The 27297-nt window shown below is 37.3% G+C and overlaps 7 protein-coding genes and 2 pseudogenes across 8 annotated transcripts; 7 read left to right on the forward strand and 2 right to left on the reverse strand.

Annotated features, from left to right (window-relative positions):
• The first annotated feature begins 58 nt into the window (after positions 1-58).
• Positions 59-3623, forward strand: LOC9327695 (armadillo repeat-containing protein 8). The gene is made up of 9 exons (XM_002891587.2): positions 59-533; positions 853-1575; positions 1674-1769; positions 1857-1940; positions 2059-2293; positions 2388-2548; positions 2625-2903; positions 2994-3215; positions 3408-3623. The coding sequence occupies exons 1-8, from the start codon at positions 165-167 to the stop codon at positions 3045-3047; spliced, it is 2001 nt and encodes a 666-aa protein (XP_002891633.1). The 5' UTR covers positions 59-164; the 3' UTR covers positions 3048-3215; positions 3408-3623.
• Positions 3624-6278: 2655 nt separating this feature from the next.
• Positions 6279-7328, forward strand: LOC9327696 (cyclin-dependent protein kinase inhibitor SMR9). The gene has a single exon (XM_021013554.1). It carries the CDS (start codon positions 6504-6506, stop codon positions 6858-6860), a length of 357 nt encoding a protein of 118 aa, XP_020869213.1. The 5' UTR covers positions 6279-6503; the 3' UTR covers positions 6861-7328.
• Positions 7329-8527: 1199 nt separating this feature from the next.
• Positions 8528-11274, forward strand: LOC110224461 (annotated as a pseudogene).
• Positions 11275-12747: 1473 nt separating this feature from the next.
• On the reverse strand, positions 12748-13192 carry LOC110224462 (annotated as a pseudogene).
• A 6311-nt stretch (positions 13193-19503) lies between these two features.
• Positions 19504-20398, forward strand: LOC9330374 (stress-response A/B barrel domain-containing protein DABB1). Its single transcript, XM_021011653.1, has one exon. It carries the CDS (start codon positions 19541-19543, stop codon positions 20177-20179), a length of 639 nt encoding a protein of 212 aa, XP_020867312.1. The 5' UTR covers positions 19504-19540; the 3' UTR covers positions 20180-20398.
• On the forward strand, positions 20319-21802 carry LOC110224749 (F-box/FBD/LRR-repeat protein At1g51370; the record flags this gene model as incomplete). Its single annotated transcript, XM_021011654.1, is given in 4 exon segments — positions 20319-20432; positions 20434-20646; positions 20649-20954; positions 21065-21802. Coding segments are annotated over 4 exon segments (927 nt in total), but the record flags the coding sequence as incomplete, so codon positions are not given.
• A 246-nt stretch (positions 21803-22048) lies between these two features.
• On the forward strand, positions 22049-24259 carry LOC9327698 (DEAD-box ATP-dependent RNA helicase 34). The gene is made up of 7 exons (XM_021011652.1): positions 22049-22143; positions 22266-22559; positions 22800-23121; positions 23200-23307; positions 23390-23509; positions 23605-23772; positions 23873-24259. Exons 2-7 carry the CDS (start codon positions 22291-22293, stop codon positions 24062-24064), a joined length of 1179 nt encoding a protein of 392 aa, XP_020867311.1. The 5' UTR covers positions 22049-22143; positions 22266-22290; the 3' UTR covers positions 24065-24259.
• Positions 24260-24423: 164 nt separating this feature from the next.
• Positions 24424-26175, forward strand: LOC9327699 (nifU-like protein 5, mitochondrial). 2 transcript variants are annotated; one of them, XR_002329241.1, is made up of 7 exons: positions 24424-24730; positions 24827-24988; positions 25078-25253; positions 25327-25430; positions 25511-25622; positions 25769-25910; positions 26053-26134. XR_002329241.1 is itself a non-coding variant. In XM_002891591.2 (6 exons), the coding sequence occupies exons 1-6, from the start codon at positions 24526-24528 to the stop codon at positions 25832-25834; spliced, it is 825 nt and encodes a 274-aa protein (XP_002891637.1). In that variant the 5' UTR covers positions 24424-24525; the 3' UTR covers positions 25835-26175. The 2 variants fall into 2 exon arrangements, 1 of the variants encoding a protein (XP_002891637.1); XM_002891591.2 differs by having other exon boundaries at positions 25769-26175.
• LOC9327700 (photosystem II 5 kDa protein, chloroplastic) lies at positions 26140-26687 on the reverse strand. Its single transcript, XM_002894267.2, has one exon. It carries the CDS (start codon positions 26588-26590, stop codon positions 26270-26272), a length of 321 nt encoding a protein of 106 aa, XP_002894313.1. The 5' UTR covers positions 26591-26687; the 3' UTR covers positions 26140-26269.
• Between the last annotated feature and the right edge of the window lie 610 nt (positions 26688-27297).

Genomic DNA, 27297 nt, shown 5'->3' on the forward strand with positions numbered 1-27297 from the left:
ACAAAAATAAATAAATAAATCCAATCTTTATTAGCGAAATTAAAATCAAAACCAAAAAAAAAAAAGTGGAAACCTTTACGGAAACTCCTCTGCCATTCTTTTCCAATCTAAGCCAAAACTCAATTTCCCTTTTTCCGATTTACCGGAGAAACTAAATCTCCGCCATGCCTACCACCACCTCCTCCGCTTCTTCCTCCTCCTCCTCCGTCTCCGGTAACAATCGTCAAGCCGATGTATTCTCTCGTCTCGCTTCTTCTGACCCTGAAGTCAAGCTTAAGGCCCTTCGTGAGGTCAAAAACCAGATTATCGGAAATCGTACAAAAAAGCTCTCTTTCCTCAAACTCGGAGCTATTCCCGCCATAGCTTCTGTTCTCGCTGATGCTGACGATTCTGATAAATGTAATAACATCCTCGTCCAATCTGCGGCGGCTCTTGGGAGTTTCGCTTGTGGGTTTGAAGCCGGAGTTCAAGCTGTTCTTGACGCCGGCGTTTTCCCTCATCTTCTTCGTCTTCTTACTAATCCTGACGAAAAGGTTAGATTTTTATAAAGTTATTGACTTTTTGTTAAAAGTCTAATTATTTTCCCACAAATTTGTGTCTAGATTCGAAATTACATTAGAATTACTTGTGGGTCTTTGACAAGAAGCTTGAATGATTTGGAATTACTCTGTCTGATCTTTATTAGTTTGGGACTTGTGGTTAAAGTTTTCACCTTTTGAATTGTCTGCATCTGATGAATTAAAGCATTGGCCTTTAGAATTTTGTTGATCCTCTCTTGGTAGATTCTTCTCTTGTGTTGCTTTCTTATCGTTTCCTTATTGCTTCTGTTTCATGTTTATGATTCTTCTTCAGGTAGTAGATGCAGGGGCTCGTTCGCTTAGAATGATATTTCAATCTAATCAAGCTCCAAAGTATGATTTTCTTCAAGAGAAAAACATGGAGTTTCTTTTCTCGTTGTTGAATAGCGAGAATGAGAATGTTAGTGGGCTTGGTGCGAGCATTATTGCTCATGCTTGTGGAACAAGTGTAGAGCAACGGGTTCTCTGTGAAGCTGGTGTCTTGGAGAAGCTTGTTATCCTTCTTGATGGTTCGTTTAGCCAAAGAGAAGCTTGTCTTGAATCTTTAGCGACGGTTTTGAAGAATAATCCTGAAGCTGTTTCGGACTTTGTTGGACTTGAGTCTGGGAAATATTTTAATTCCGTGACTGAGTTAACAAAGGATAGGTATCCGAGGACTAGGCTGCTTTCTTGTCTCTGCTTAGTTGTCATATACAACACTTCTCCGTCTTATTTCGTAAACATGGGAACCAAATCGAGTTTGATAACGACTCTGCTTGAGCTTCTTAATGACCCTGGTCAATCTGGAGATGATGCTGCCTTGGGTTTATCTTGTCTTATTGCGGAAAAAGAGGATTTACAACAGTTAGCTTACGAGGCTGATGCGATCAAGAATATTGTTGACATCTTGAAGACAGGTAGTGAGCTCCAGCCTAGACGTCTTCAGGGTTTGTTTTTGTCTCTAGCTGAATTGTGCTCAAAGCTGGAGGATTGCAGGTGTAGCTTCCTGTCATTGCAGGTTTGTTTCCACATGCCGTTTTCTGATTTGATATTCGGTAGTTTAGTATTTATTTTTTATCTGTGCTAAATTGGTTTGTCTTGTTTTCCTTCTACTAGGTGTTAGACCTGCTGACTAATGCGCTAAGACACAAAGATGCTGATGTAAGAGCTGCGGCGTGCATTTGCTTTAGAAACGCCGCTCAATCAGTCAAGGTTAGTTCACATTATACATTTAGCATGTTATTAGTAATTCAGTGGGTTTTGTATTAAGTGGTAAGTTCCCTGAGAAGTGTCATTTAGAGTTTGAGTGCAGGAAGATTCAACAGCGATCATGCTATGCTTCCTTTGGTTCAGTTATTGCATGATCCATCTTCCTCTGTCCAGGTACTGTGTCATATAAGATGCCGCATTTCTTTGACTTAGTTTCCGATGTGGTTTTCTTCTTTAGAAGCAAACGACATAACCGATTTGAATGTATATGTACCTATATATTGTGGAGCAGGTTGCAGTTCTTGGTGCTCTGAGCAATATAGTATTGGATTTTTCATCACCGAAGTCATCTTTTATCGAGTATGGAGGGATAAAACAGCTTATTGAGTTATCAAAATCAATGGATCCAATTGCTCGGTGTAGCGCTTTACGGGCTTTAAGGAACCTCATGTTCCTTGCCGACAATAAACGTAAAGAACTCTTTTATTCAGACGTCAAGGCTCAAGGATTTGCTTGCCTCATTAGTGGTAAATCATTCTTTGGAAACCTCAAACCAAAATCATATGATTCATCTTTATGAAATTTCTTTTGTCAACTAACAAACAAACTCATTGCCCTCAGATCCTGAGCCCCCAGTACAAGAACAAGCTTTGGCCCTCCTCCGTAATCTTGTTGACGGATGTATCAGCTCAATCGAGTTTGTATTTGATGAAGATGGTCTTATCTTAGATACTGTTGGGAGGCAATTGAGGAAAGCTCCACAAGCTCAAATGGCAATACAGGTGACAAAAGTGAAAAAGTATTACCATATAAATAGATTAACAAAATCTCTGATATAAAATGTTTTTCTTTCCCTAGGGAATGTATGTGCTCACGAATGTAGCGAGTGGGACTGAGTTACATAAAGAAGCGGTTATGCAGCAACTGTTTCCCCAAGCCAAAGCTGAATCAGAGAATTTCATGCTTAACTTTCTGCAGAGCGACGAGAGCCAGTTACGGTCAGCAACAGTCTGGACAATCATAAACCTCATTAGTCCTTCAAGTCCAGGTGCATTTGATCGGCATGTGAAATTACGGAATGCGGGTGTCATTCCCCAGTTAAAAAACATGGTCAATGACGCTTGCCTCGATGTTAAGGTACAATTTTATTGCTCTTTTAGTTACCTTGTATACTTTATCTCTTATCATTGACTCAGTTATGTTCTTTCAATCTCTTTGGCTTTGCAGATTCGCATCAGAACCGTATTAGGCCAGTCCATGTCTTTTGGCGATAATTACTAAACACAGAGACATTACTTTTCCCAATCCCATACAACATTGAACATATCAGTAGTGATTTAGGTTTGATTCAAATTTCAGCATATAGCAAAAGAGAGACAGAGCCTAGAGTTTATGATCATGATCATCTATTATCTCTCCTGTTCCAGAGACACACCTATGATTCAACAGGTACTTGCTTTCTTGGGCTCGTTCTTTTCATTTCTAGTTACTCGAAAATGGCCAAAACTGAAACTGGAACCGCGTACACCGAACACTTGATCAGAGCATTTTAAAATCATTGCCTTAGGATTTATTCATTTGCTTACCAATGATGTGATGTTCTGTTCTGTTTAACAAAACAGTTTTTTTTTGTGTATGCAGGTGAAAGCAGTGAGAAAGAGTTGTACTATTACTTGTGAGTTGTGATACATTTTAGATTAGATCCACCACATATTTGTTTTATTTTTTCTTTTTGCCTTGAAAGAACTTCACTTATTTGTATTTTGTAATCTCTCAGTTTATATCAACATTTAAAAACATCTGAGTTTTGTATAAGTAATTTTTTTTTTTCTCGTCAATACCAATAATTTATGGTAATGTCCCAAATTAATCTTTTATTTTCGCATTTTGACATTCAAATGACGCATGACCTATCAACTTTCGTGACAAAACATAAAATCAAAATCAGAAAAAGACTAGCTGCCTGTGTAATATACTATACTAAATTACTAATATGTTTGTCTTTATGTAAAATGGCCTTTGAGAATCTAACTCGCCGTATGTGCACAGTGAATCCTATGTTTTGGATCCCCTGATAAGATCCAGCCTCGACTACTGTGTAGCTTTTTTTTTGCTATAAAATATTTCGCTCGTATATAAAAAAAAATTGTATCGACTATCGAACAGTTACCACAACTGTATAAATTCAAATTGTTAAGAAAAATCTCTATATATACATATACACAACTGTATGCTATATATACATATTAATTTCTCTCGTAAATTTTTTTAAAAAAATCGAACAGTTACCAGCTGAATTGTATAAATTCATATTTTATATATACATTTTTAAAAAATTGCAGAGACAAGAATCTCAACTAAACCCAAAAAGGGTTAGTTGGTTAAAAGAATAGGGTTAGTTGAAGTGTAGAAACCCCATGCATTGAATTTAAATCCCATCCCATCCCATCCCACGTGAGTTTATATTATTGCATCAAAGTTTTTGAGTTAAATGATATTTTATTCTTCATGGAATATGCAGTTCTTTATCATTTTATTAAGAAAAAATATCGTAAGGCTATAAACAATATGCAACAATTATAATTACAACCTAAATACCTCCAAAGTGTTTTTGAAGACAAAAACATCTTAATCATCAAATTTGAGACTCTTCTCTCGGGACCTCTCTCTTCCTTTAAGTATATTTTCCTTTCCCATACTGTTGTCTTGTTTTAAAAAAATTACTAATTAATACATATATGTTCAAATGTTCTATAAGTTGTGGGATGTAATTGAATTTATTATTGAAAATAGTATATGCATGTGAACATTTATACTGTTAACATTTAATAATTAACTTCTTCACATATGCATTTGAGTATATAAATCTACAAGTAATGTTAAGATGGATTCTTGAAATGGCTTCCTAGCAAAAAAATAAAATAATAATAATAATGTTATAGCAAATATATATAGTGTTTGTCTTTTACCGCAAACTTAACATGCATTCGAAATAACAACACAACAGATAATTTCTTCCGTAATTTGATACCATCTTCTTTGAGAAAAGTGTTTTCTTCTTAATTTAATATTGTTGAAATTATTTTATTGGTACATGTTAAAAGGAGATCTACATGCTGGTTTGTTTTTCTTTATCTTCTTTTTCTTGATATATTCATCTAGATTCTTTTAGCTTATTAGGAGACAACCAATTAAATAATATATAATATAAACCTTTTTTTCAAATATCATTTACAAATATACTATCACATTAGGAACAAATTCTTGATAAATATTTTATTATTAAGAAAATCACATTGCGTTAATCGTATAAATAGTATTTTCTAAAAAATGGATGGAAATTAAAGTGATATTAATATTGAAAAACGACTGTGAAATGAGGAGATAATTGATAATTCTAAAACACTATCATGTATATATATTTTTCTTCTATGAATATTTAAGAGTTATATTAATTGATATGCATAGAAGACTGAAAAGTTAAAAATCTATCCCTACTTATTTTTTAATTAGTTCTCTTTTCTTTGACCCAATTAATACCCAAACCACCCTCAATTATTTGTGAGCGCTGACAAAAATAATAACAGGATAAATCATATTGTATCACGGTAACTTTAAAAGTTATATGGTTAACTTATATTTATCGTACTAAAATATTTATCATATGATTTTTATCAACTAACTTATATAATAAAATATTTATTTATTTTAATAATTTATTTATTACCGCTAACTTATACATTAACAGATTTATTTATCATGATAATTTGTTTATCACAGTTAACTTATGCATTAGCATCGTTAACTTATGCATTAGCATATTTATTTATCATGATAATTTGTTTATCACGGTTAACTTATGTGTTATCGTGGACGTAAAAAGTAATAAAATCTCCTTCTCTTCTCGAGTACCCTCCTCTGTCGTCATTTTCCCAAATTTTCTTCTTCTTCCATTGTCACCTGCAACTCCATCCCATGATCACCTCACCACTTTCTCTTCTTCTTCTCTCCTCCTTATTTCCTTTATCTTCGTCCTCTCCATCTTCATTTTAAATTACAAAACCATAATTTTCATCCTAAATTCTTCAAATTAAAAGTTTAATCCATCCCAAACGCGTGTAGATTCTCTCTATTTTTGTGAATTATTTGGTGATGATTGTATGTTACATATCAAAAAGATGAATTTGATGAACCAAATGAAGAGTTAGATATAAAATCTGTTTGTGAAGAAAAAGGGGTGACGATGAAGAAAGAAGAAGATTTGGAAAGGGGAGGATTTGAAAGAAAAACAGATAATTAGGTGTGTAGAAATAGGGTAAAATGGTAAAAATATCATTCTCTCTTATCTACTTAATTAATTAAAAAACATGGATAGATACTTAATATTTTGGTCTTCTAAGCATAGATATTGATATTATTCAATATTTAAATGAAAAGAAGAAAATAAAGCGTACCCATTTCACATTTCACAGTGACTTACATGCATTGATCGTCCATCAAAAAGAAACCCTTTCTCTTTAGTTCCAAATACTAAGCAATCTCTTCTTTTTTTTACCTTTTTCTTTCTTGGCTTTTTCTTCTCCTCTGATAGAAACTTTTTCCAGTCAAAATTTAAGAACTAATTTAAAGTAAAACTCCACTAAGGTTTATAAACACTCTTCAAATATAGATTCACATTCACCCATTTCCATTTTTTTTCTTGCTCTCTCTCTCTCTCTCTTATTTTTGGTCTCAAAAATGGCATCAAAAGGAAAGAAACCAATAAAAAAAACAACTACAAGAAGAAGAAAAAGAAGCCATTTCAAGAACCCATCTCCTCCATGTAGTACCAATAGTGACGTCACTTCAACGTCATCAACATCTACTTCTCCCACATCAATGGTCACGCCATCTTCGATTCCAGTAGAGAGTGGATGTTGTACTCCGAAATCTGAGAAGTCACGAATACCGGAGATGCTGACGTGTCCGCCGGCGCCGAAGAAGCAAAAGGTGGCGCAAAACTGTTCTTTGAGGAGGAGACAAATCGCTTTCTTTGCTCCTCCGGATGTAGAACTCTTCTTCGTTTTCGCACTTGGTCAACAAATCAATAAATAAGTTAAGTTTATAATTAGGGTTTTGTGATTATTATCATGGTATCAATATCTAGTTTCTAGTTTGATTCAAATACAATAATATTTAAAGTATATTATAGAGAGTGTAGTGTGAGGTTTTGCTTCTTAATATTTTGCTTTTCTTCATCATTCTTTTTTTTTCCTACTCTTTTGGATGATTTTGAATTAGGTGAGTTTGAATTTGTGGTAGGGTATTATCAATCAAATACCCTCTCTTTTTTAGTTAGTTATTTTGTGTTTTAATTTTGTAACTGAATGGTGCGTCCTAACATTTCAGGCTTGTTAATTAGCTTTGCAGTTTTGAATCTGATATTTGTATTTTGGTTTTATTACGAGTTGGATTGTTCTTCTTATACTTTATGGTTCTCCTCAATAATTTATTTGTAACCTCAACCAACACGAATTGCATAAAAATTAAAGTACTTGGAATCTATTTCATTTTTATTGGGTACATAAGAAATTCATGAAAGGACACCAGTTTTATCAGAGTGATGAGCTCAAATTCAAAATTTTTGATCCAAGTTTAAAATGCGTCAAGTGCGAAAGAAAAAAAAAGGTCTACAAAGCCAAAAAAATATATAGTGGATGCAGAATAATATGTACACAAAAGTTTTGGATATAATCCAAAGTTATAAAAAGATTCAACTGTTTCTTATTGGATATAAAGTTTATAAAAATTGAAATATTACTGCGTAAATCTATTTGGAAAATAAAGACATTGTCAAATCACCTTATTTGTACTGTAATTATATAGATTGAATTTAGTTTCTAAGTAAAAAAAAATAGGCGAAGGATATGTCAGTTTAACCAAGGGATGGCCAAAGTGTCGGAACTGACGATAACATCTCCAAAGGGAATCCAATGAAAGGACTCGTGCGGCTTTTTTCATCATTTTTCTCTTTTCTTTTTTTTTGTTTTCTCTCCCACACTTCCTTTTAAGAGCAAAATTAATAATTATAACTTATAACGAATGTATAAAACTATATATCTATATATAGAGTAGGTAAGAATATGACGACACTGACACAATAGCTACGTTACGTTGATAATATCTACGTGATTTAATAATTCGTTTTTCCCATCATTAATTTCTTTTCGAATTATTGTTATAAAATCTTCAGACTTCAATAATGTGGATAAATCCTAAAATGACGTACGAATCTCATGATTGAGAACTAGAAACTCTACCTGCATTATTTATTCGTTTCTACGTCAATTAATAGGTCACTTGAGAATGTACGTACAACATAGATGGGAGAATCTGCAGTAGAAAAAATCATAAATGTTTGGCTAGTATATTTTAGGAGATTTTACAGGAAAAACGGTCTATTTTTTCCCCGAGAACTATCGTATCTGGCCAGATAAAGCCCGATCTTTGACCTTTGTCTATATACCCATGAAACAGAAGTTAAATGTTTATTTCCCCACCAATTGAAAGTTTGAGATCTTAATGTCCATGAATCCTAAGTTAGAGATTTAAAACCCCATAGTGCTGGGTTTAATTGGTTTACTATATACCAAACCGATGCTTGAACCACGTTAACCTAATTAGAACCAGCCTTAACCCAATTAACAACCCGTTTATGACCCATTACCCAAAAAACAAATCGAAACCTAAAACTAAAACCTAAATTGAATTGCTCTCGACGAACCCTAGAATCCCCAAATCACTTTTCCCCGAATTTGAACGATGTTGTTAGCCCTTCACGACCCTGATCTTGTTGGTGATGTCGATCCCGAAGCTGAAGACAGAGATGAGTTTCACATGGAAGAACTGCTAAAGGAGTGGACCGACGAACCACCAATTCGCCACGATGTGTACCCGGAGAGTGATGATGAGGAAAACGCCGACGGTTCTGGAAGATTTGACACACATATATCAGGCGTGGTGATGGGTTTTTGTACCACAAGCAGAGTTTTTTCAGTGGGGTTGCGTTCAAAGAGGCGGTAGTTGATTACGCTCTCAGAACCGGCTGCAATATAAAGCAGTACAGGTATGATTCCGATAAAATTGGGTTCATATGTGTTGGTTGTGATGGGAAAAAAGGTGGAGCTAAGTGTGAGTGGAAAGTTTATGCGGCCATTCTCAAGAGTGATAATATGTGGAAGATTATGAAGTTTGTTGACACACATAGCTGTATCCCTAATGGAGAATTTTAGATGTTTAAGGTGCCACATATAGCTAGGTTATTTGTTGATAAGATTAGGGATAGTCCTGAATTTTACATGCCCGCAAAGATTGAAGAAATAATTATGGAACAATGGAAGATTAGTATCACTAGGAATCAATGTCAGTCTGCGAGAAAGAAGGCTTTTCAATGGATTGAGAAAGAGTATGATGATCAATTTGCAAGATTAAGGGATTATGCGGCTGAGATAGTTAAATCAAACAAGGATTCACGGGTTGAAGTTGAATGTCTCACGAGTGCTAAAGGTAAAGACATGTTCAATCGGTTCTATGTATGTTTTGACAGTCTTAGAAGGACATGGAAGGAGTCTTGTAGGCCTCTAATAGGCATTGATGGTTGTTTTCTAAAGAATAAGGTTAAGGGACAGTTACTTGTAGCCTTAGGTAGGGATACAAACAATCGCATATATCCTATAGCTTGGGGAGTTGCTAAAGTAGAGAACACAGAAAACTGGGTGTGGTTTATTAAGCTGCTGAAAGAAGACTTCGGATTAAGGGATGGTGAAGGCTTCATCATGATATCAGATAGGCAAAAGGTAGCTTACCTTGTCTTGTATTTGTTTTATTGTCATTTGTGTCTGTTTAGTGTTATCTAATGTTTGTCTGATTTTATTGTTTTAGGGTTTAATCAAAGCGGTTGAGCTTGAGTTACCCAAGATAGAGCATCGGATGTGTGTACAACACATCTATGGGAACTTGAAGAAGATTTATGGCAGCAAAACAAGGATAAAACCACTGCTATGGAATTTGGCTTGGTCTTATAATGAGCATGAGTATAAGCAGCATTTGGAGAAGATACGGTGCTATGACACTAAGGTCTATGAGTCTGTGATGAAGACAAATCCTAGGAGTTGGGTTAGGGCATTCCAAAAGATAGGCAGCTTCTGTGAGGACGTTGACAACAACAGGTCTGTTGAATCCCATACTCACACAGGTTAGCTACTCTATTAAGCCTTGTTATTTCTCTGATTTTGACTTTAAAGCATACAATGGTGAGGATTGCCAAAAGGTCTGTTGAATCCCATACTCACACAGGTTAGCTACTCTATTAAGCCTTGTTATTTCTCTGATTTTGACTTTAAAGCATATATTTCTCTGATTTCTCTGATTTTGACCTTAGCTACTTTTGACTTTAAAGCATATAGTCAGGCATGGTGGAGATCTTCACCGTGTAGACTTGAAGGCTTACACTTGTACCTGCATCAAGTGGCAAATTTGTGGAATCCCGTGTGAGCGTGCATATGGTGTCATCCTCCACAAGAAGCTTGAACCAGAGAACTTTGTATGTCAATGGTTTAGGACAGCAATATGGAAAAAGAATTACACGGATGGCCTCTTTCCACAAAGGGGTCCTAAGTTCTGGCCCGAGAGTAATCGTCCGAGAGTGTATGTATCTGAGCCACCAGAAGGAGAAGAAGAAAAGAAGATGACAAAGGCTGAGAAGAAAAGGAAAAAGGGTGTGAATGAGTCTCCTACTAAGAAGCAGCCAAAGGCTAAGAAAAGAATTATGCATTGTAGAGTTTGTGAGGCAGCTGATCATAATTCAAGACACCATAAGAAAGACAAGGTTTGTGGTTAGATAATCTATGACATTTTGGTTCTCTCTTGTTGGATTATGGTAACACTTAGTCTTCTTTTGCAGGCTTCAATTTCTTCTTCGCAGCCATCTCAGCCTGAACCAAGTCAAGGTTCACTCACTCAAGCTTGATCTAGTAGTCATAGCTTAGAAGAACTAGGGTAGAAGACATAGGGTACTTATATTGTGGTTGTCTCTGATGTAATTTTCGACCACAGTGACTTATTTGTATCCTTAACTTCTTTATTTTGAATCTTTCGGTTGATTGTTGGCTTATTTGTATCCTTAACTTCTTTATTTTGAATGGAATGTTTAAATTTGGATATTGCTTTCTTCCTAATTTCTCTAATAAGAACATGCATTGTCATTAACTTAAACACATAAACGTACAAACACAAATCCCACAAAGCTAGAACAAACATACATTCACCAAACATACCAAGATCATAACTCCAAACCTAACACATTCATCCTACAAGTTTAGAGAATCCGATCATGATCATACACCCTAACACTACGACAATCATCATCTTCTTATTGCTTGTTTTCGCTTCAGACAAAGCTTCTTCTACTTTCTCATTCAACTCCTTCTCCATGTTCATTTCAACCTTCTCAGAAACCATCTTCTCAAACTCCAACCTCTCTCTTCTAAGCTCTTTCAGCTCCTTCTCAATTTCACCATGCTTTGCTGTCAATGTATCTATCTCATTGATCAAAGCTTCATCAACCCATTTAAAAACGTGATCATCGTTCCTTAGCTTCATCAACACATGAACAATGATCTTTTTCAAGATTACAAGAATCTAAAATATGAAAACATAGGAATTAGATGAAATAGAGGATTGAAATTACCCTATTTTTTGCAGAAAAACCACAATGAAAGTATCTCCGGCAAGGATTCGGATCGGATTTTGAATTGAGTGCCACGATTCCTTCCCCGCACCAGCATCTTGTTGGCACTCCGACCACTCTTCCTCTTCCACGTGGTCCCGTTGATCCCGTCGAACTGGATGATAGGTTGCTCATTCTAAACTGGAAATTGGGTTTTCAATTCGAAAATTGAGAGTTCGAAAATTAGGGTTCTTAATTTTGAATTTGGGGATTTTTCTTTTTGGGAAGACAACGACAATGGGTCGGGTTTTTAATAAGGAATCGTTTTTTTTTTTGGTTGAGTTACGACCGAAATATGGTTCCGTCTCGGGTTTACGCACTAAACCGTCGAAACCAGGATTCATGGACATTAAGATCTCAAACTTTCAATTGGTGGGGAAATAAACATTTAACTTCTGTTTCATGGGTATATAGACAGAGGTCAAAAATCGGGCTTTATCTGGCCAGATACGATAGTTCTCGGGGGGAAATAGACCGTTTTTCCGATTTTACAATTACATACTTCCTCCGTTTTTTTATAAGTGATGTTTTAAGAGAATGCATACAGATTAAGAAATCATTTAATTTTTGTTTATTTCTAAACTAAAACATCATTTATTCTCTAATCAACCAATAAAAAAAACAATCTACAGAATAAAATCGTCAAAACCAATAAAAAATAATTAATTTTGAATTGAAAATTGAAAACATCATCTATTTTTTTTTTGGTAATCTGAAAACATCATCTATTTAAGAACAAAATTAGAATCTTAAAACATCACTTATAAAAGAACGGAGGGAGTATTTATTAATTTTATCGTTTTTTTCCAATGTGTAGCTTTGTTACATGTGTTAAATATGATCATTTAATCTGATGGAATTTTGATTATGAATTTTCTGCATAAGTTCTTATTTCATGGTAATATTTTACTCTTTTGTTTATCAATTAATCACACTTCATTTGTACACGAAACCTTGTTAATTAAATGCCAATCAATGGTAACCTTTTTCTACCCAAAATACTTTTACAAAATAAAAAGTTAATTTTCAAACAATTTTTAACTGCGTATTTGGAACTTAGGTTTTTTTTTTTTTTTTTTTTTTTTTTTGCTAAGTTAGTAAATATCATATAAAATGAAGATTGTTTGGGTTTACATGTTGATTACCTAAGCTTTTGGTTCCTTGGTAAAAAAGATAAAAACAAGGAAGCAAAAAAAAAAATGATAAGACAGATTCTCAAATGATCCAAAGACCCATTAGATTTCTACAGTTTTTCCTGTGTCTTCTCGCGCTGATGGTATTGATGATCTTCCGGTCAATAAGCTTAAAGATATTAAGCGGAGGAATCACCTGCTGGTTGTGAAAGATATTATTATGCTGCTTCCATATATATCGCATAAACTGTAGCCTGCGCCACTAGCATCCTTAGAATCGAAGGAGAAGTTCTGCATTTAATCATGGTCCAGTTGATGAGATCTTCCCAAGCAAGGAAGAGCCTTGGGGAAAGCCTGAGTCTTGTTTGCACCAGATTCTAGAGAGATTGACTGAAACTGCAAGAAAGGAGCAAGTGATCTCTAGTCTCAAGCGGACCAGAACACAAGCAGCAATTAGGAGGCACTACCATACCCCAAGAGAGCAATCTAGAGCATGTAGGGAGTCGATCAAGTTGACAAATCCACATGTTAAAAGCATTTTTCGGTGTAGCACCTTTAAACCAAACTGACAGAACCCAACTCAAAACAGCTTCCCTATGCTTGATCGAATTCCAAGTTAAAGAAGAGGAGAAACCAACGCTAGCTACATTATCCAATACCCAGTCATAAGAATCCTCAATATTCAATTGTAGCGGCAGTGAAACAGTAGTAAGGAAGGCATAGAGAGCCAAAGTAGAATCTGATCTCGGAGACGGCAAAGTCCAAGAGTAATCAACAATTGCGTCAGCCACAGTGGCTCTAATTGGAATTCTTAAACAACTGGGACCATCGCTGCCCAAGAAACTGATAAGAGGGCCAAAAGGCATCCAAACATCTCCCCAAAAACTCGCCGAAGAGCCATTACCAATTGAACACTTGATAAACCTTTGTGCTAAGGGCCTCAATTGCAACAAACTCTTCCGATTCCATGTGTCATTTATACCTTCATGAATAAACCAAAATCTGGACCGGGTATGTAAATGATGAAACATGTGCCAATCGACCCATAAAGAACCGCTATTAGAGAATAACAACCAAATGAACTTCAGGCTGAGAGAAGTATTCCACTCAGAGAATTTCCTAAGGCCAAGACTACCTTCAGACTTTGGCAAACAAACCTTTGACCAAACCACTTTTGCTTTATGATGACTCTCAATACCTCCAGACCACAAAAATCTAAAGCAAAGCGATTCAATTTCTCTAATGCAGCCATTAGCTAAAATAAATGTGGACATCCAGAACACAACAGCACATGTGATGACCGAGGCAATCAGTTGTAATCTTCCTGCAAAAGAAAGGGAAGTGACAGTCCAGCTCAAGAATTTTGCTTTGATTTTCTCTACCAAAGGTGCATACTCAGAAAGTTTTAGCTTTCGATTGGCAGAGAAGCAATAGGAAACCCATAGTTTGCAATTCCCATGGACTAAACATCATTTACTCCAGAAGAAATAATTCTGTTTTTTCTTTATTCATGCTCAGACCCGACCAACCCGCAAAGTCCTCTAACGTCTCATTAATCCCATGAAGGGATGAGCTTCCACCATAAAAAAAATCATCACATCATCCGCAAACATCAAGTGCGAAATGTTCAAACCTCATGTTTTGGGATGATAGAATATATAACCAGAATTGTATCTTGAGAGTAAAAGCTTAGAGAAAACCTCCATGGCAAGGACAATGAGAGAAGGCGAGAGCGGATCACCTTGCCTTAGACCTTTCTTGCTTTTGAAAAAACCACCTGAGACTCCATTGATTAAAACCGAGAAAGTCAGAGTAGAGATACACTCCTTGATCCAAAATAAGAACTGCTCTGGCACATTGATTCCCTTGAGGGCTGAAATGATGAAATCCCACCAAATGGAATCAAAAGCTTTGCGAAGATCCACTTTGAGCATACCTCTAGGGTCAATGTTTTTTCTATTATATCCATCACTATCTCAGTGGCTAGCAAGACATTTTATGAAAGGAGCCTTCCTGGGATAAAAGCTGATTGCGAAGGAGAAATCACTTCAGAAATCAGACACTTCAATCTGTTGGCCAGAAGCTTTGAAATAACCTTGTAAATAGTATTCAAGCAAGAGATAGGCCTAAACTCCGAAGGCCTAAAAGCGTTTTGGATCTTAGGAATCAATACCAAGGAGTGGCATTCCATTGCTTAAGAAGCTTTACCGAAGAGAAGAATTCTTTGATAGCTGCTGTAACCTCTCCACCAACAATACTCCAGCAGGCAACAAAGAATTCAGCAGGGTAGCCGTCAGGGCCACTAGATTTATTTTTTGGAAGGGAACAAAAAGCATCCCTGATTTTCTCACTGGTGAAAGGCTCCTTAAGGGACTGATGTTGGTCCGCCGAGCAACTGAACCCCAATAGGTTGGTGATATCCTCTTGAATAAACAAAGGGGCAGAGACTTCACTACCCAGCAGATCCGTAAAATACGAAACACAAACATCTTGAATTCCCTGAGAAGAGTCAATCCTATCCCCAACAGCATTTTCCAGAAAGTGGATGTGATTAATAGACTTTCTTTGGTTCACCATTCTATGGAAATACCTTGAATTGTTGTCACCCTCGCTCAGCCAAGTAATATTTGATCTTTGCCTGAAGAACAATTCCTCTGCTTTGTGTAAAAATTCCCAATGTCCCTGAGCTTCAACTTCAAGATTTGCATTACAGGTTGAAGGATTGGAAGGCATATTTCTTTGAGCCACAATCAGCTTATCATGAGCTTCTTGAACCCTCTTCTCAATGCCGGAGTAGTTATCCCTACTGAAATCTCTAATAAGCTTCTTAAGAGCTCTCAACTTCTTTGATACTCTGAACATATCAGAACCAACAAAGTTGAACGTAAACCAGTTGCTACACACCAAAGCTAAGAAATCAGGATTATGCAGGAGGAAAGGAAACAGCTTGAAGGGCTTCTTTTGAGATGAGGAGGCAACCGAAAAATTTATAGAGATACTTGCATGGTCAAAGAAGTCTGGCTCCCCAAAATAAGCAAAAGACAGCGGCAACTCCCCTAACCAAGCATCATTTACCAGTACTCTATCAAGCTTTCTTGTAATGGGATCAGCCTTCCTTTTGTTCCACCAAGTATAAGAGCATCCTCTGAAAGTGACGTCCGGTAGAGATGCAGAAGAAAGACAATTTCTGAAATCTGAAGTTTCTCTATCAATACTAAATCCATCCAACTTGGAATGCTCAGAGGGGTTGAGAATCTGATTGAAGTCTCCCAGAACCGTCCAAGGCTTACCAGTAGTAACAATATTCTGAGATAACTCAGTTATCTCCTCCCATAACAACAACCTTTCAGAATCTTCATTTGACGCGTACACAAAAGATACCACCAGCGGTTGCGTAGTATTAGGTAATTCAACTTTACATGTAATCATTTGCAGAGACTTGGAGATAATAGATACATTAACAGTGGGGTGCCAAAGGATCCAAATCTTCCCGAGCTCCGAAAACCTATAGTTATCTTCACAAAACCAACCCGACATAAGCTGACTTACAAACTTATCCTTCTTGGGCTGTTGCACATGAGTTTCTATTAGACTACCAAAAATTGGCTTATTTCTTCGAAGCCATTTCTTAAATCCGGTACGGTGGGATAGCTTATTAAAGCCTCAGACATTCCAACAAAAGATATCTATACACATAGATATTAATGGATTTTGAGGCCATTGCCTCGCTCACTTCTACGATGCCTCTTCGACACCAATTCTGTGAACCCATAATTATCATAATCTTCTCCTTCATCATCACTGTAAAGAGACTCACTTGAGTACACATCTGAAGAATCTGGATCAGCAGCCGAGACCCTAGAAGAAGCATTCGAGCGCATATTCCGACCAGTTGACCACCACCAGCAGTCGTTAGGATTATGACCGACATATAACAGGAGCCTTGCTCTCCACTCTAGGCAGCTCTTTACACTTTTTCTGAACTAGTCGGCACAATTGATGTAGTCGGCACAATTGAGAGAAGGGATGGATCAACAACCGCTGGTTTTATCCTATACGCAAGATTTTTCTTCTTTTTTCTCACGCGTAGGCAAGCATCCACATAATGGGAAGAAGAATTACAGCCTGAACAGGAGATAGGGGCTGATGTACAGCGCTTCGCGCTATGGCCAACCCTCTTTGCATAGAGAACATATTGGAGGCATCCACGGGCTGGAAATCCTGACACGCCTGATATCTCCAGATTGGAACCTCACATTTACTACCTCAGGGAGAGGCTTTCTTGGATCAATAATGGTGAATACTTTGGCAACTTCAAGATTTGTTCTTTTGATTGTGTCTGGATGCAGAAACCTTGGATCACCAACTTGGCCAGCAATGTACTCAAGGCCATCATCATTAAAGAATTGAAGAGGAACATCGCGAAGCTCTAACCAGATCGGAGCAGAAGAAAGTTTAGGCTTTACAGGCACCGTTCCTGGTTTCCACTTAGCGACGAACATTGTTTGGCCCTCAATATTCCAAAGCCTCTGCTTAAAAAAACGAGTTCTGGTTTGGACATTTATATTCCTGAAAAGGAACGCATTCCCTTCCACCTTTGAGACAGAGACATCTCTAAACTGACGACTCCAAATACCATTTACAATCGTGTGGATTGTTCCTTGAGAAGGAGGATCCGCATAGAATTGTCCTAAGATGAAAGAATCCCAAGACTTCTGATGCTTGGCAATTACCGAATTGGGGATTTCAACACACGATTCTCCGGATGGCAGAGAAAAGACTTTACCTTTCTTCGAGAGAGCTCTAGAGGGACCTTTAAAAAGCTTAAGCCAATTATCGGAGACAGATTTGCTCTCTTCCTTACCTGGGTCCGTTGAAATATCAACTTTCGCAGCATCCGAGAGGTTTTTACTAGCCACTGGGTCCATTGCAGAAACAATTTTTGCAGAAGCTGATTTATTTTTCATAGATCCAACAACTTCTGGGTCTGTTGTAGACACAACTTTCGCAGAGACCTTGAGGGAAGCATCAATTTGGGGAAGCATTTCTTCCGACATGAGAGAACCGGACTGCTTAGGGAGTGGTGTGACACCAGCACTCGCAAGAGCATCCCGTGAGAGCAGAGCTGAAGAAAGCTTTGCCTTGGAGACACCGGATTCAACAACAGCAGCTGAGACTGAAGACTGCGCTTCAGTTAAGGCACTGTCGACCGGAGGAGACTGAGCTACCGACGAGGGAGAGACTGGGCTATCCATCCCGGAAGCTGGTGAATTAGAAGACGAAGGAGAGGACGGAATTTTTGAGTGAGCCGACGGAGACACCCATCCCGGAGGCTTTTTCTTAGGGCGACCGCTCTTCCCCATGAGGAGGAGAAGACCTTTGAAGAGAACCGGAAGCGGATTCCGTCGTCGTGAGAGACGGCGGAGGTGGGATGCGAAGGAAGTCGTGTTATCGCTCTAATTCCGCCGCTGGAGAGAGAAACACCCAAATATGTTGTCGTCGTCGTGCTCTTAGAGTGCAGTTAACTACTACTAGTCCTCATTTGGAACTTAGGTTACTCCTAAGTCCCAAGTCCCAAGTATGTAGGCTCATATGGCTAAGGTTGCCTAATTTCAATTCATACTTAACGAAGTTCTTCCATTGGTTACGTACAATATTATAATTCTCATCATAAAGTAGTTAAGGTAATAACCCTACGTATAGGTGGTGGGTTTAATATATACTCGTTATTCGTCCCGTACATGTTATTTGTCTCGTATTCGTTTGAAAAAACAAGTATCCATTGTTGTTAAAGAAAAATACAAGTAATATAATTAAGATACTTGCAAATACAAACCAAGTAACAAATAATTAAAAAAAAAAAACTAATACCCGGTTTTTTTGACCTATTACTCATTATTATTTTACTATTTTATATACATATAGTTCATATTGTATTACTGTTAGACCAATATTTAAAAGTTAGGTCTAAGTAAAGTAAGTTTAAGAAGGTAAAAACATAATAAATAAATCAACAAGTAATTTGAAAGTATTATTAACTCGCAAATAGCAAGTAATAAGACAAAGTATTTGAAACTACGGATACTCGTTTTTCAACAAACAAAATACAATGTTAAGTTTTATTAACCGAATAAAACAAATCAAGTAACAAATATCCTTAAAATAGTGGATATTAGCCTAGTGTCCACTCCTAATAATATTAGTTACTAGCTAGTATATTCGTATATTTGTGTGCAAGGGAGATCTCCCACGTGTGCATAGTATCACACACGTACAAACAAAAATCCAATTAGGTACCTAAAAGCTACAAATCACATTGGAATGAGGATTAGATTCGAGTCCGTATCAATTTCTTTTGGTTTTTCGCTTTTTGTCTTTGTATTATTAATTATACGTCGTCCCAAAATAAACACAAAAAAATCATTAAACTATGAAATAAAGTTAAAATATTATTAAATACATTACTAAGATAATCAACTAACCGGGGATGTGCCTTTAGTCAAGTGGACTTAACCACTTGACTCCGCCTTCCTCACCGGACTCCACTAAGTCGCGTTACCCCGCGTAGTAGAGATTGGCTATGGATCGGACCTTGTCGATCCAAATATGTCAAAAAAAAAAAAAAGATAATCAACTAACCAAATAATAAAGCTAGTAATCGTACGTTTATGTCAAAGCTGATTAAACTTTACAAGAATCCTAGGTTCCATTTTCCCCTACAAACAAACACACATGTTAGGTACATAATGGGCCTGTAACGTTACGTTAAGTTACCCATTAAGGCCCAATTACAGTTAAAAAATCAATTTCTCTTTAAAGAAAAAATAAGTGGCCAAAATTACGAAACCAATCCATCTCTCTCCGTCGTCGTTACCATGTCTTCAATCGTCGAGCACGTCGTTCTATTCAAGCTCAACGACGTTGACTCCGGCAAGATAAACTCCATGGTCAACGGAATCAACGAACTAGTCAATCTCAACCAGGTGCTTCACCTCTCCTGCGGTTCTATCCACCGCCTTAGCTCCACCACCGCCTCCGACTTCACTCACGTCCTTCATAGCCGTTACAAATCCAAGGAAGATCTCAACGCTTACGCAATCCATCCCGATCACGTTCGTGTTGTCAAGGAATCTGAATCGATTCGCGAAGATATCATGGCCGTTGATTGGATCGCCGATCAAGTTCCCGGAACCCTAGCACCGCCTCCTGGTTCAATTGGTAAAATCACGCTTCTCAAGTTGAAAGAGAATGTCTCCGATGAAGCGAAATTGGAGATTATGGAAGTGATTAAGGAGAAATTTCAAGGATGTGATCAGATTACCGTTGGAGAAAACTTTTCTCCGGGGAGATCTAAAGGTTTCTCTATTGGATCGATTTCGTATTTTAGGGATTTTGGTGAAATTGAAGCTGTGGATGATCAGATGAAGTTGCAGAAGGAGAAGATTCGTGAATATATTGATGATACCATTGTTGTTGAGTTCGTGGTACCGTCTTCTTCTTCACAAGCTATCTAAAGTGTAGCTGTAAAATGCTCCAATTTGAAACCGGTTTGGTCTGCGGTGTAATTTCGGCGGCGGAATTTCGTCGATTACAGTGGTCGCCGTCGTATGTATCAAACACAATATAAAAGCTCATAGTGGGCTTTTTGCTTGAAGCCCATTTACGTCTGTATTAATCATATATACCAGCGCGACACTGTTGGGCTGTTCTAATGAGACCACGTTGCTGACACTTATCTCAGGCTCTCCAGTTCTAGAAGATTTAATACTCATCACTCATCAGCACTACGTACCCTAAGAGAAACGTTTTACAATTGCGCTCTCATACGCTAAAGAGAATCAATGTCAATGAGTTTATTGATGTTGTGATTGATGCACCTCTGCTCCAGTGTGTGAGGGCTAAGATGTACTCAACAAAGAACTTTCAGATCATCAATTCGGGTTTCCCTGCCAAACTAGATATTGATTTCCTCTCTACTAGTGTGTGAGATACCATAAAAACGTCATTCGAGATATCCTCATCGATATTTCGAGGGTCAGGGATCTAGTTATTAGTAGTAATACTTGGAAGGTATACATCTCAACGTTTGAGCATATTTATTTAAAAATATTCCTCTACAAAAGTTTTTTTGTTCACTTATGTTACCAGGAATTCTTTCTGTACTCAAAGTCAAGACCAGTGCGTCAGTTTCGTTACCTCTCCCCTTTGAAAGCTAGATTTTATATATCTGATCTTGAAATGTTGCCAACCCTTCTTGAGAGCTGTCCAAAACTAGAATCTCTCATATTGGTACTAATGAGTAGCTTTAACCCTCCTATTTACACATATTGTTTGTGATAACCTCTTATATGTATCTCTCTACTCAATTTGTTTTATTTTATTTGTTCCTATTTTTGCAGGAAATGGTCAAGAAGCAATCCATGGGACGTCATGAGGAGAAGAGAGAACCAAATGTGATGTTTTCAACAGTGCCTCGGTGTTTGGTATCATCGCTCAAGTTTGTGGAATTGAAACGTTCAATCCCAAGGTATGAAGGAGAAATGGAGCTAGGAAGATATTTCCTGACGAATTCAACACTCCTGAAGAAATTAAGGCTCAATGTTCACTACACGAAGAAGGCAAAGTGTGCCTTCCTTACAGAACTCGTTGCAATACCAAGATGCTCTAGCACATGTGAAGTCCTTGTTCTTTAATTACTTGAAAGGTATTGCTCAACTTTTCGTTTAAGGTTAATCTTTTGGTCGTTAAATTAGTTGATTTTCGGAGGCTGTTAGGCTTAGAGCCACATGTAAATCACCAATGAGCATGTTTATTTCGAATTTGATGGATACTTCCACCAAGTCGCTGTCAAGTATTTTGTATTATTTTGTATACTGATAATTATTTTCTATTTATGTCATAAAATGGTGCTCCCTAACATTTCAGGCATGTTAGCTTTGCAAGTTTTGTTGTTTGTATTTTGGTTTGAGTTAATTACGAGCTGGATTGTTCTTCTTAAATACTTTATGGTTCTCCTCAATAATCTATTCGTAGTCTCATCAAAAACAAATTCCATAAAAAGGTACAGGTGTAATTTTGGCGGCGGAAGTTCGTCGATTACAGTGGTCGCCGCCGTATGTATTAAATAAATCTTTTTATATTAAACACATTTTGTTGGATTCTCACATATCTAACCTCTTTGGTTAGATCTCTATCTCTTATACAGATTTGGTTTCTGTATTCTAGAGAGACAACAAGAAGCGTTTTCCTCCAAAGATCTTTTTGGATAATGTTCTCTTACATCATTATACTCATGTCTCATTATTACCCTAATCCACTTAAGGCTTCTACCTTGCTTTAACTTAACAAACAACACCCATACTTAAGTGGGCTTTACTTTAGTTTCTGGCCCAATTGGCTTCAACCACAAAACTCTTTCTTCGTTGACCTTCTCTTGTCACGAAAATGATGACGTCTTCGTCTTCTTCTTCTTCTTAAGGTAATCAGAACCCCTAAAACCCTTTTTATCTCTCTTGGACAATCCTTCTCCCGACACTTTCGTCTTCAAGCTCCAAAACTTGCAATAAGAAAATCTATTTGACTTGTCTTGATTTTGGTCAGAAAGAGAGATTCAGAGTGGAGACTTATGGAAGGAGTTTTAGATGACGAGAATTTGGTATTCGAAACCACCAAAGGGATCAAACCAATTAAGAGTTTCGATGACATGGGCATGAATGATAAAGTTCTTCGCGGCGTTTATGACTACGGTTACAAGAAACCATCTGAGATTCAGCAGAGAGCCTTGGTGCCGATTCTAAAAGGAAGAGATGTTATAGCTCAGGCTCAGTCTGGTACTGGTAAAACCTCCATGATTGCAATCTCCGTCTGTCAAATCGTCAACACTTCTTCCAGAAAGTAAGTCCTTTTCTTTCCCTGTGATCGAAGAAAACCTTAATTCAGATTTCCAATTTAGAATTTCACTGCAATCTTGATCTTGCTTTGTGATTAGGGTGAGGAATACTTGCTTAAGGCTGCAATCTCTGTTTTTTTTTACTAATCCACTTGGTAGTCTATTGTTGATGATTTTGCCTTGTAATTAAGTTGCGGAACACTTACTTTAAGGCTGCAATACCTGTTTCTTTTTTTGGTTTCAAGGGTTCAAGCCTTGGTGTTGTCTCCATCAAGAGAGTTGGCTTCACAAACAGAGAAGACTATACAGGTTATTGGGGCACATACCAATATTCAGGCGCATGCCTGCATTGGTGGTAAGAGCATTGGAGAAGATATCAAGAAGCTGGAGCGTGGTGTCCATGCTGTGTCTGGGACACCTGGTCGAGTTTACGATATGATAAAGAGAGGAAGTTTACAAACTAAAGCTGTTAAACTTTTGGTTCTGGATGAATCAGATGAAATGCTGAGTAAAGGTTTGAAAGACCAGATTTATGACGTTTACAGAGCTCTTCCACACGATATTCAGGTTTCAATCTCAACTGTTCAAATAATTACTAGATTCTAGTTTCTATGGTAATGTGAAGCTAATGCAGTTGGTTTATAGGTTTGCTTGATTTCTGCTACTCTTCCTCAAGAGATTTTGGAGATGACAGAAAAGTTTATGACAGATCCTGTGAGGATTCTTGTGAAGCCTGATGAATTGACTCTTGAAGTAAGTTTTTCTTCTGCCATTTTTATGCTTTAAGTTTTAGTTTTATCATGAAAAGCATAAGTTACAACTTTTGGTTTTATAGGGAATTAAACAATACTATGTTGATGTTGATAAAGAAGAGTGGAAATTTGATACTCTTTGCGATCTTTATGGAAGGCTTATTATTAATCAAGCTATTATCTTCTGCAACACAAGACAAAAGGTAAAATACAGTTACTCATGTTCTTAATCTTTGGTTCCTATATCTTTTGTTGATAATCTTATACCTTTGATCTGCGTTTTTTATATCTACAAAAGGTGGATTGGCTTACTGAAAAGATGAGGAGTAGCAATTTCATAGTCTCATCAATGCATGGAGACAAACGTCAGAAGGAGAGAGATGAAATCATGAACCAGTTTCGGTCATTTAAAAGCCGTGTTTTAATCGCCTCAGATGTATGGGCACGAGGGATCGACGTTCAAACTGTATGTTCTACCTCTCTCTCTCTCTCTCTCTCCCTTTTAACTATCAATGACAATGTCACAAAAAACTTTCATGTTAACATTAGAAACCTTGATGTACTAGGTTTCTCATGTCATTAATTATGATATACCCAACAACCCGGAGCTATACATTCATCGTATAGGACGAGCGGGTCGTTTTGGTCGTGAAGGTGTTGCTATTAACTTTGTAAAATCTTCAGACATGAAGGATCTTAAGGATATTGAGCGACATTACGGTACCAAAATCCGCGAGATGCCAGCTGATCTTGTCTAGAGATTTTGTTTCCTTGAAGCTGAAGCTAAAGTTTTGTCCTTCAACTTTTTTGTTCTGAACTCCATTGTTTTAGATTTAGGCATAAAAGCTCTTTGAGACAATGTGCATCTAAAATGTATACTTCACTTCGTTCTTGTAGCAACCATAATATTATTGTAGCTATTTATACATTTGAAATTTTGTTCTATTTAGAAATTACGATGCTTTGGTTTGGTTGAACTGTACCATCGACGTAATAAGAAATTGCAGAAATTTTGGTTCGGGTTTATTCCGGTTCAAGTAATTGACGGTAACGGTAACGGTAACGGCATCTCACGGTAGATATATAACGGCCACGTCGTCGCCGTAAGCAGAGGTTTCTCTGATCGATATTTTCCACTTCTCATTCGCCGTCCGTTTTACGATTTTTTCCTGTCGAAACCCTAATTTCGTAAGCTAAGGCAACGGAGACGAAGAAGATCATGAAAGGGATTACGAGACTTCTCAATTCTCTTTCGCGACATACAGTTTCCGTAACTTGTTCTCCTTCTACTTCTCTTCTGGTATCACGTCGCTCTCTGTTTATCTCGGCGGCGACACACTTGCCGGCGAATTTATGGGATTCCAGAACGACTAATGCTTCTCGCAACTCTGCGAGATCTTCTTCATTTCCCCTGAATTGGATCGGTATGATAATTTTCTAGGTCGCTAATCTTTGTCTCCAGATTCTTGAAATGAAATGACTTTGAAATTCTTATGGCTTGAAATTTGTGTTATGAGCAGTGCAAAGGAGGACAATGTTTATCGAAACACAATCAACACCAAACCCTTCTTCTCTAATGTTTAATCCTGGTAAACCAGTTATGGATATTGGAAGTGCTGATTTCCCTAATTCTCGTTCTGCTATGGGTTCACCTTTAGCTAAAGCCATCTTCGCCATTGATGGTATCCTTCGTCTTTCGCTAAATACATTTGTTTTCTCCTCATATGATCTGTGTTCTTGTTTTTGTGATCAAGATTCTCTCTTGATGCAGGTGTTGTTCGAGTTTTCTTTGGGTCAGATTTTGTTACTGTAACAAAGTCAGATGATGTAACATGGGATATTCTCAAGCCTGATATCTTTGCAGTGGTAATGGACTTTTACTCTTCTGGTCAGCCTTTGTTTCTCGACTCACAAGCTACAGCTGCCAAGGATACCGCCATTCACGAGGTAGGCTGCCAATGTTTGGTAGATATAGAGTTTAAAAAGCCAAATACTAACAAGAGTGTTAATTGTTTCTCAGGATGATTCTGAAACTGTAGCAATGATTAAGGAACTCTTGGAGACGCGTATCCGACCATCAGTTCAAGATGATGGAGGGGACATCGAGTATTGTGGATTCGATACGTAAGTTGTTCTATGAGTTCAAACCAAATGTTAAGAAGATCGGTTTCTTTGTCTTTATCAGAGCTATGTGTTTTGATCAGGGAAACTGGTATAGTTAAGCTTAGAATGCAAGGAGCTTGTAGCGGTTGTCCAAGTTCATCTGTTACTTTGAAATCAGGAATTGAGAATATGCTTATGCATTATGTATCCGAGGTAAAGATTATAAGGAGAGGTCCTACCATTTATCATTTCTGTTATGTCTTCTGCTGCTAATTGGGGCATCATGATCTTGTAATGGTCTCTTCTCTTGTTTTCTAATCATCAAATTACTCACCACAAAGCGTTTGTGCAAAACACAGGTCAAAGGCGTTGAGCAAGAATTTGATGGTGAAGAGGAGGGAACATCGTCTGGCCCAATGGAGTAGAGTAGCAGAAATGCATCAGAACAAAACTTGAGATTTGTTGTTGCTCTTCAATATACAGAAGAAGAATAAACCAGAGGTACATTAGTTTTGTCTTCTCATGAACCTGGCAGCCTCAGAAAACTATAGACTACTGAGATATCATGGGGTCGCTCTGATATAACCCAACAATTGATTTGTTCTAATGGATTATACGGCTCTTATTGTGCGTTTATTTGTAGTCGAAAGGGTAAAGATTGGTTGCCCAAGCTTAAGTTGAAGTTTTTACTGATTTGAAGTTATTTAAGGTTTGTGATCGCATCAGTGGATGATTTAACTACATTAACAAAGGTTTTTTTTATAGATTTGATCAAATATGATCATTACAAACCACACTGAGAATAGTTTTTACGACATAAATACAGAGGCATATGAAGTGTCGTTGGTAAGATAGCGAACTCAGTTACGACATATCCTTGCCGTAGGCATTGTGACACAGACAGGAGCGTACTTCTTCTTGGCAGCCTCTGTTCCTCTCTTTGGTTCCTCGTCTGCCATTGCCACCTTAGCTAAGGAGCACACAGCCGCAGCTGCAGCTGTGAACACCAGATCCCTCCTCATCTTCATGCTCTGCTCTTGCTTCTTGTTCTCCAAGCTGGTTGTGTTTTCGCTCGCGGACGCTTTGACCACCGTGAGGCTTCGTCTGCTGTTGCCGGAGATGTTTGCCGGAAGCTTTGAAACGGTGGGAAGAAATGAAGATGTCATGGTCATTGACGCCATTGCAATTGGTAAGTTGGATTCCCACGTGTGATCTCTTTATCTATCTCTGTTTCTTGTTTATCTGATGAGTTGGTGATTGATTGTCTTTAAAAAGTTGGGGATATGGGAAAACAAAAAAGAATTGATATTGAGCGATTATGATCCATTTCCTTATCCAAAATATGAATTTATAGCAAATGGGTTGTTGCCACGTGTCTTTGTGCTATCCTTATTTTGCATAGATGAACTTTTGAAAGAGAATGAATACTAGAAGCTTTCTTGTAGTGTCGAGAAGAACTAGGTCCATTCTCGGGTTGTGAAACAAAATCTTTGATTTTCGAAAAAGAAGAAGCAAAAAGGGTCAAGAGCCCAATTCATCACAAAATCTTTGATTTTCGAAAAAGAAGAAGCAAAAAGGGTCAAGAGCCCAATTCACTTCTTCAACCACCAAAACGGACGAGCCAGTCAGTGGTCACGAGCTTTTTCTGGCCCAAACAGAAACTAATAGAATTAAATTGGGAGGTGCTATAATTCCATTTTCAAAACAATATAACAAATTAGTTATTTTTTAGGGTTAATTTTAGTTAGAGCAAAACTAGTGGTTTTGTTAAATTTTCTCTTTTCAAAACATTGAAAAAATGCACATAATTTTATTTACTGTATAAAGTATAAACTGTAGCAAACAAAAGAAGTTTTATTTTTTTTGATAAGGTTGATGCATTATATAA

Source organism: Arabidopsis lyrata (genome assembly GCF_000004255.2).
Source record: "Arabidopsis lyrata subsp. lyrata unplaced genomic scaffold ARALYscaffold_1, whole genome shotgun sequence".
Taxonomy (NCBI): Eukaryota; Viridiplantae; Streptophyta; class Magnoliopsida; order Brassicales; family Brassicaceae; genus Arabidopsis; species Arabidopsis lyrata.

Bases quoted from the DNA above. Each gene is read 5' to 3' on its own strand.
- LOC9327699 (XM_002891591.2), top strand. From the start codon at position 24,526: ATGAAAGGGATTACGAGACTTCTCAATTCTCTTTCGCGACATACAGTT. The intron at 25,254-25,326 runs GTAGGCTGCCAA...ATTGTTTCTCAG, and splicing joins AGGATACCGCCATTCACGAG to GATGATTCTGAAACTGTAGC. The intron at 25,623-25,768 runs GTAAAGATTATA...TGCAAAACACAG, and splicing joins TTATGCATTATGTATCCGAG to GTCAAAGGCGTTGAGCAAGA.
- LOC9327695 (XM_002891587.2), top strand. From the start codon at position 165: ATGCCTACCACCACCTCCTCCGCTTCTTCCTCCTCCTCCTCCGTCTCC. The intron at 1,770-1,856 runs GTTAGTTCACAT...AGTGTCATTTAG, and splicing joins ACGCCGCTCAATCAGTCAAG to AGTTTGAGTGCAGGAAGATT. The intron at 2,904-2,993 runs GTACAATTTTAT...TTGGCTTTGCAG, and splicing joins ACGCTTGCCTCGATGTTAAG to ATTCGCATCAGAACCGTATT.
- LOC9327698 (XM_021011652.1), top strand. From the start codon at position 22,291: ATGGAAGGAGTTTTAGATGACGAGAATTTGGTATTCGAAACCACCAAA. The intron at 23,308-23,389 runs GTAAGTTTTTCT...TTGGTTTTATAG, and splicing joins CTGATGAATTGACTCTTGAA to GGAATTAAACAATACTATGT. The intron at 23,773-23,872 runs GTATGTTCTACC...TTGATGTACTAG, and splicing joins GAGGGATCGACGTTCAAACT to GTTTCTCATGTCATTAATTA.
- LOC9330374 (XM_021011653.1), top strand. From the start codon at position 19,541: ATGTCTTCAATCGTCGAGCACGTCGTTCTATTCAAGCTCAACGACGTT.
- LOC9327700 (XM_002894267.2), bottom strand. From the start codon at position 26,590: ATGGCGTCAATGACCATGACATCTTCATTTCTTCCCACCGTTTCAAAG.
- LOC9327696 (XM_021013554.1), top strand. From the start codon at position 6,504: ATGGCATCAAAAGGAAAGAAACCAATAAAAAAAACAACTACAAGAAGA.